This window comes from Trachymyrmex septentrionalis, unplaced genomic scaffold (genome assembly GCF_001594115.1).
Source record: "Trachymyrmex septentrionalis isolate Tsep2-gDNA-1 unplaced genomic scaffold, Tsep1.0 scaffold19, whole genome shotgun sequence".
Classification (NCBI taxonomy): domain Eukaryota; kingdom Metazoa; phylum Arthropoda; class Insecta; order Hymenoptera; family Formicidae; genus Trachymyrmex; species Trachymyrmex septentrionalis.
This window is the reverse complement of record NW_017305071.1, coordinates 845,136-853,921: the sequence shown is the minus strand read 5'-3', so window position 1 is coordinate 853,921 and position 8,786 is coordinate 845,136. Positions and strand designations below refer to the sequence as shown.

The window sequence follows — 8,786 nt, the reverse complement described above, 5'->3', positions numbered from 1 at the left end:
TTGATAAACGAGTATCAAACGCTGTTCACGTTTCTATTACCTCTTACTAAGTCTAAAACTAGGAGCGTCAGTGCTCAAATAAGACCAAGGAAGAAGACTAAACTGACTTTCCTCGTGATAATCTTAAAGGGCGAAATCTAAGGGCACTTCTGACATCGGAATTTTGATGATGGATTTAACCAAGGATCATCTGATCCTGAGATTGAACATTCACTTCCTGCCAATGGATTTATTTATATCCAAAGTGATGCCGGTCGCAAGATGCGAGGAGATGCACACCGCAATTCAAAACGCGGAAGATGTAGACTGAGTACTTTAGCAAGCTTGAATACTTGTAACCATGTTAAAGTGCGACACGTGTATGCGAGCCACTTGCGAGAAGCACTCTTGCCGCTATGACTTGCACTCGGCGTGCCTCGATGGGCGAACGAGAAGAAGAGTCTTCGTTTAGACATTACGATAGCTTAGAATTTTATATTTAATACAAGGCGGTTGTTGCGACTTAAATTGAATTTTTGATACCTCGCGCGGATGTATTTTAACAAAATGAAATGTCGCGTGAAGATAGTTTTGAATTAATTAAAAGTTTCATAATTTGAATTTCCATTAATTTCCATTAATTTGCATTAATTCGAAATATTATAATTTATATGTAAATTTCACAATAATATATTTTAGTAAAATGTAACATAATAATTGGGGGGGGGTCAAATGGAGAATTCTAAGGGTGCTCGTTACGGAATAAGAAAATATTTCGAAATGCGTTTCCAAGTGAATCTCTCTGAGAAACTGCATCCCGCGGGGACCCTTAAAATTCTTTAATCCGAGAAATCGGAGGGAAGGGGGGCGATATAAATATTAAAAACCGACCTGTTTTGACCTCATCGATGCGCAGAGCCAGCTGATGCATACAGAGACAAAGAGAGAGACAGAGAGAGAGAGAAAAAGAGAGGCAGCTTGCAAAAGGAAGATAAAAGAAGACATTAAGAAAATAGGAAAACTCAAAAATTACCTTCGTGACGGAGAGCAAAGGTGATGGTGGTTGTGATGTTGATAGGATGGTATATTTTTTTTTGTGGCTGAGGGGGTTGCTTTAGTGCTCACCTCTGGGGCTGGTAGACCTCGCTCCGCCCCTGTCATCCCAATCTTCAGGTCGAGGTCGAGGCGAGAGCCGGCCGCCACCGCCTCCGCCGACCTCCTGGCCGCTCCGCACGTAGTGCACGATGGCCGAGGTCACCTCCTTTATCGAGTTCCGTACTTCCAGCTGCTGATTCGTTGTCTGTTGCTGCTGCTGCTGCTGCTGTTGCTGTCGTTGCGAAACAAGTATGAAATCCATTCCGGACAATTGAAGATATATTATGGACAAAATTGACATTTTGACTCAAATTAGATTTCCATCCGGAACATTAACCATTGGTTATTTTAACGTTGAGAATTTCGAGAAGCAATTATTCTCAAGAATATATTTCTAACCGATTCTTCGAAAGTAATTATAATCATTCATTGTTTCGAGTGTTTGGAGAAATACAGAAATTGTTATCAGGGGCGTTTTAAAAAACAAAAGTAAATATTCGCTCGTATATATGGAAAGCAACATAAGTAATCTTGTTATTATCAGAAGATTATAAATAAATTATTTAAAATATATAAATATTTTTACAACATATAATTATTGCTTGACATGATATTCATGAAAGAAGTAATTATTTATTTGTATAATCCGTTAAATAGAGATAAATTTTACGATGATAAATGGTTTTTAAAATTATTACCATCATTAAGGAAAATGCTTTAGAATATAAGAGTCTTAAGAAATGCATCGTGTGAAGTGTTTTTCAGGGAAGAAACCGTGAAAGATACGAGACGACAGGAGCTTTCCTGCCAGAATTTCTAATTTTAGAAAGCGGCGATGCGCTTGCGTACTGCCTGCGGAAATTAAAAATAAATTGCACAAAGAGCCAGATGCAAATCTCGTAGAGGCATCAGAGGGTGGAACGAAAATGAATCGTAAGGGATCGCGCTGTTAGTTTTCGCTTTCAGAATCCATCAACGAGCACGAGTATACGACGAGTGTGCGTAAACGCGCAATTTAAAATGTGTAACACACATTCACCCAGCTTCGTACAATCACGAATATCGATTTACAAATACACTAGAATTCTAAGGCCTGCTGACGTAAGAGAAGTCGTGACGTAAACGGTGACGTCAATAATTTCCACGAGGCATTTTGTATTTGCTGACGCGTTTGCGTTGAATTATATAAGAGAAAGTTGCATTGAATGGTAGATAAAACAAACAGACAATTTTCATTTGCCATGAGATTAAATCCATAAGAAGGATTATGGAAAATCGATAAAACAGAAATAACAAAAAAAAAACCAAGGAATAAGCTGGGGAAAAAAAGGGCTTCTCTTTTTATCATGCACTAACCTTGTTTGCGGCTTGCAGTTGAGGAAGAATACCCTGAGCAAGACGTTCCGCCGGCGTCCGCGGGTTGGTCAGTCGCTCCTGAGAACGCCAGCCCAAGTAGGGCTGCCGGTGATTGAAGGACGACCTGGCCGAACTCGCGGGTGAACTGCCGGCGCTGTTCAGCAAGCTGGTACTCCATCTCGAGAATACGGGGGGTGTGGGACTGGGACTCAGAAGGACACCTGCAATATAAGAAAAAACAAAACGGATCTCCATTATATATATATATATATATGTATATATAGTTAAGCTATAAAACAGCTAACAAAATGAAAACATATCTGTGATTATTCATTCCCTAAAACGTTTAGAGTAAATTGCCACTTCGAAGAGTGAAATCTCACTAATAAAGAGATCGAGAATTGAGCCAAAGTCTTTTTCAAGACTGGCTCAGTTTTCACTCTCTAGAGTGAGATTCCATGAAAGGGTTTAGAGAGTGCACGAATTGCACATTAGATGTTCCCCCTTTTTTTCTGAATTTGTTGAAAGATTTCGGATTTACTATATAACGTTTAATTGTTTTTCAAGAATCAATTACATTTCGTTCGCTGGTTCAAAGAACCAGATAACTCAATCCCACCTGTGGTCGGCTGTCGATTGGAAGACGACGAGAGGGACGACAGGGAGGTGGTCTTGGAGCCGAGGGCGCGCCATCCTCCATGCTGCGACGCGTCGGAGTGCCTCTTCAGCCGGAAGCCGTCGCGGGCAGCGGGTGAATTCTTGTACCAGTCGGGTACATTGAGTCGTTGCAACGATCGCTGCACCCTAAGCTCGTGCTCACTCGGCACGCGCTCGCCCACTTTCTGCAGCTCATTCTCCGGCGGCTGCAATGACAAATTCATGCTCCTGTTCTTCAGCAGTTCCTCAATGTAACGGACAATTATGAAAGATAAATTCTCTGACGATCAATTCAAAGAAATATCTCTCGCTCACGTAAGTTCAGAGATAAAAGTGTCGATAACAATTGGAAAATCCACCAACGGAATCTTAGACCAACGATAGAACGATGAAGGTTCGAACAGAAAAATTGGAATTAATTAGAGCTGACGATAATTAATTGTGACAATTTTAATCCTTGAACTTAGATGGCTGACAAAATTTATTTATCTTGCGCAGTCCATCTTGTGCGTTGTCTATATTACAGATAAATAACTAATCTAATTTCTACAAATGTTTCTCTCAAATTGTTCGTGGTGAAAGAAATCGATTTTGACGAGGAGTAGACACGAATGTTTCGTAGACACCCAGTGACGTGTGACACACACACACAGAGAATATATAATACGTGGCTGCATTCGTGTGAAGCATCGTGCGAGATATCAATCCCGTTCTGCGAAAGTTACAGGGACAAACCTGCGCGAAGGTCGACACGACGAGATCCTCGTCGCAGCTTCTCGCCGCGCTCTCGATCAAAATTCGACACGCCGCGCTATTAACGAACTCGTGAGTTGCCATCATCGTGCCGTGGTCTCTTCTCGATCTATAATCGACCATGCGACGAGTCCTTTGAGACGCGTCAGGAGCGATCACCGATCTGGGAACGACACTCCATTTTATTCACGCACCCGCTTCTATTTTCAGACCACTTTCAGACGACTGAAGCTATATATTGCTAGAACTTACGTGTATATAAAGAATAATTCTAATTATTTCTCTATACGTCATATTATTAGTTCACAATTTAAATAAAAACAAGATTCCGCGGGCAGAGGTGTGTCATATTTTTAGAAAAAAAATTAATGATTTACAAGTTTTAACAGGTATCGGTTCTCGTTTAAAAGTTTGTCACCGCTACCAGCTCCTTCGTATTTCTCATTGTCTCGACTTCAATGCTAATCGTGCGACGGCTACATAACGGATGCACGTGACGAACGTGCTCGTGATTTTCATGCACGGAGTCTAACGGGACTAACTCAGAAAACGAATGGCTTCCACGTCTTCCGTCTTCTCTTCGTCATCGAGCGAGGGAGTAGTTTCATCAAGGCGCACACGTGTGCGAATAATCGACCCAAGGAAAATATTTTTCGAGATCGTTGAATTTTCCTCCGTGCACATGTAGGATAAAATGCGCTCTTTATAAATATTTTGTCAACTGAAACTCCGTTCCTAACACATCCACTTTAAAAAGCAAGCGAAACTAAGCAATCGTATTTTCAATATCAAGTTCGTTAAAATCACCTCGCGAAGATGAGAAATTTACTGAAATAAGTTATTTAAATAATTCATTGCAGAAGGGTGAAATTAATCCAGAAACAGGTTCCAATTTCTAATGCATGTACAATACTTCTCCACGAAATTTTATCTCTCGATAAACTACAACATTCGCTCTAGGAGTTCCATAGGCGTTTACTAAAGCGGCAAAGTAATTGAGTATAATGAATGATATTTCATTATTTTCGACAGCAAAAGAGGGCGTAGCTCTTGGTAGATTTTCCAATCCCGTGCAAACGCAAAACGGACAACGGTGATGCAGGTTTCGGAGTACGAGGCCAAGGCTGAATTGTGTGAGCGGAATAGGAATAATCTGCGTGCGGAAATGTGAGGGGCGTTTACGTAACACGGACGGGAAGAACAAACAGCAATGGGCATTCGTTTCATAGAATCAATTTCGTGAATCGCTGAATTTCTTATATTAATATCATATAAGTCAAAGTCGCCACAAATGCCCGAATGAGACTAATAAGATATTCGATAGTATAACCTTTAGACGTCTTATTAAAGTATGAAAACATGAATCTTCATAAAATTATAATGCGAATATTGACTTAATTAGACGACAAGTCTAGAAATCGAACTGGATCAACGTAACAAAAATAGAACGAGCTTGGTAGAGGTAGAATTGACATTAAAAGCCACAACACATAAAAAAAAAAACTTAAGCAATAAAACGTAAGCACAAGTAAATAAATTGGTCAATCACAGTAGAGACCGTAAAACCATACCGTAAACAGCGGCAAATCCAACAGGTTGATTTCCTTACAGCTTACGTCTTATTGTTTAAGTTTTTTTGTGCGCTTTAATTCATCCAATTAGAGTTATTTGTAATTATTTTCATAGGTCGTCAATTTAACTTGAAAAATAAGGACTGAACGATTTAATTCAAGAAACTAAACATTAAAAATTCAACTCAAATTTATCTATTATTTATTAAATGTTAATGTTATAATACGTTATCAATATGAACGTTGCTTACTTCGAAATTAATCGCAGAAACGAATTGATTTACATTTTGGCACACGTGGAAGTTAAGAATATTATTGGACTTTATCAAGAATGTTATTTAACTCGAAGGATTGGGTTACTATTGCTCCTTTGATGTCTAACAGTGTATATGCTCTAAGACTTCCATATCCCGTTTAAAAGGAAAAGGAAAAGGAAAGAAAAACATCAAGGTTTGATATCGCGTTGCGGACGGACGCATTGCATAACGGACGTCTCGGATGTCGAGACACGGAGATGCGATAATGCTAATTTAAATTACGGGCCGTCGTCTTTTCCGTCACCACGTCATCGCGTAGTCAATTGACGTGAATTAGGGGAAAGCCACGTCAAAGAAGGCGCAGTGCATCTGCCATTAAAGGCGGCCAAAGACCCCGCGTCTCTCTCGTTGCAAATGCATGTGCATCGCGTCAATGCATCCTGTTCTCGCTGCATCCGCGAATGCAACCGCGGCGTCGCCTATCGTTATTTCGATATTAACAAACAGCATCACTTCTCAAACACAATTTTTAATCTACGCGTATATAAAAAAAATATTAAAAAATGTAAAAAATTTATTAATATTTACACGTAATTTTCAATATTTAAAATGTTGACTGCTTTTCATACAGCTGTGTTATAGTAATGAAACAATTTTAACTTACTTTTTCAAATTCTAGATTTCTGGAAAAATTAATTCTACGTGGCAGAGCGATGATTTTTTTTTTTTTTCAATTTTACAAGAGCTTTGAAAATTCCTACCGCGCGCATTCTTCATTTATATGCCTTAGTTATTCAGCTACGTTCGTATGTTGATCGCATTAACTATTCGTCAAAATTCCATACACGCGCATAAATTGTAGTGTAACACAATATAATCTCGTGGATATAGTTTTAATAGTTGTGTACGATCGATTTTATAGTCATATAAGGAAAGAGGGAAATCTGCGCCGAGAGACTCTGCCGCCTTTTATCATTCATTGTTAACCGCCATCGATTGCAATTGTTTTCGAAGGCTGGCCTTAATAATACACCCACACCAATACGGCGGAAGTTGCAGAACTTTTCCGCAGCCGCTTGAAACTTTGGAATTGCGAGCGGCGGACTCGTCTTATGTCTAAATAATTCCTACCGTCTTATCATAGAAATGTTGGTTGAAAGTATATTACGATAGCGAACTAAAGTCGAGAAAATGAACAACTGGCATGGTCAAATCACTTGATAAGAGCGAAGTTATCGATTCACACAAAATTATAGTATATTATTCGTACTTTAAAGTGGCTGATAACCGAGAAGCTAGCGGTATAATTTACACAAAAATATATTATTTGTATTTTAAAGTATTATAGAAGTCAATATATTAAGCTTATTAAATTTTATTTTGTAAAACAATAAACCAAAATAAGAAGTTTATTTTCTCTTCTCTTGATTTTTCAATCATCGAGTTGTTCCGTTCCTTTTTTATTTTATTTCGAAAACTTATAATTAGATTGTAATAAACATAATTCATTTAATGTATTTTTCAATTGATATTTGCTGAAACCGCGAATGCGTTTTTATCTATATAAAGACCTTTTAATAATTCTTAATTCTCTCTCTCTCTCTCTCTCTCTCTCTCTCTCTCTCAGAAATTGTTAAAACATAACAGACCATTATTATTATTTAAAAAAGTAGCTTCGTCACGTCCAGACTTTTGACGAAAATATCGCCTATGCGAATTTAACCGCTCATTGCGGTTCGCACATGCGGCACGCATATGCTCGCCGTGTGCAAATACACCGACACGGAATACTCATAAATGCGTGCGAACGAACCCTCGCGCAAAGTCGCACTTCGCGGAGAACAGAAAGGTCGTCGTTTTATTATATGCGAAAGGCACAACCATAAAGAATCCTACGTGCAACTTTTGTTCCGTAACTTTCTAATTCAAGGTTTTTGCGTGCATTGATGCGAATCTCTCGTTCGATATGATCCCTGCGCTTTGCGATCGATGAAAGAACGTTAAACCCTTTATTCATGGAATCGAGCCATTAGTAATAGTTGATACATAAAATAATAGGTAGGTCTCATTAATCGTACGATACGGAACCGGATAATTCGTGAAACATTTATTTCCCTAGAGAGAGACTGTTTGCGGAGAGTTAGCTTGGTGTAAAGTTGAAATAAAATATTCAATTATTACGCGGCGTTAAGACTATACGTCACTCAATTATCGGCCCCTCGGTGTTTACGACACTGCACATGGCACAGCCCGTATCGTAGATACACGTGGGCACGAAGAGCGCCCACACGTCGCAGATTCTCGTTCGGCCTTCGACTCTCTTGCTCGCCGTGCGTATTAACGTTTCACGCAACTGCCTCGTTCTTTCACCGCCCCAGCACGTAAACGATCTAACGCAATCGACACCGCGCGACTTTACGGAATCGGCGATCGTCCGAAGAAACAACGCTATCGAGAGACTTTCAACGACAAGACTATACCTCTCTAATTACTAGCGCATTCGAGAATTATGAGGATCATCACTTTTTTATGAAAGGATATATAATTGTCACAGCTTTTTACTCTAGTAATTAATAAAAAGTATTCATTTAAAAAAGTGCTCATTTTACACGAAATTTTTCACTTCATTTGGACAGGCTTTTGAAACTTGATATCGAAATAATCCATATTCAAGCTGTCATGAGGATTAAAGCCATCCCTGCTGAGGTGGAGTTGCTTCCCCTGTTATACGCGAAGATCTTTCAACTGGAATAGGGTGTTAAAGTAGGTCAAATACGAGGACGACACAAGAGTAGTTAACAACAAAGGGTCAACTTCTGGACAGTTCTCGAGAACACAATACCTCGCTCTTCATATTTCATTTAAAGGTTACAGAAAATTACTATTGAAAGATGACAAATTATTTTCAATTTGTATAAAAAGGCTATACGTGTGTGCTATAATTTTTTATGAAAAAAAAAATAAAATTTCATTGAAAAAAAATAAATATAAATAAATTTTTTACAACAATTTGTATGACAAAAATAATGGATTTCTCATTTTTTTTTCGAAAAGAACATGAATGTTTCAATCACTCTAATTCTTACATCGACACATTCTCTAAGCACAATCGAATTAT

General features: G+C 38.7%; 1 protein-coding gene across 3 annotated transcripts in view; it reads right to left on the bottom strand.

Annotated features, from left to right (window-relative positions):
• Positions 1-8,786, bottom strand: part of LOC108746902 (uncharacterized protein C9orf172) — a 27,591-nt gene that overhangs the window by 11,326 nt on the left and 7,479 nt on the right. For 2 of the 3 annotated variants that reach the window (XM_018483989.1, XM_018483991.1), the window contains exons 2-4: positions 3,050-3,293; positions 2,431-2,651; positions 1,105-1,306 (exon numbers count right to left, since the gene is read on the bottom strand). In XM_018483989.1, coding sequence (XP_018339491.1) covers positions 1,105-1,306; positions 2,431-2,651; positions 3,050-3,293 — 667 coding nt within the window. The remainder of the gene's footprint in view (positions 1-1,104; positions 1,307-2,430; positions 2,652-3,049; positions 3,294-8,786) is intronic. The other variant, XM_018483990.1, reaches the window with a different exon arrangement.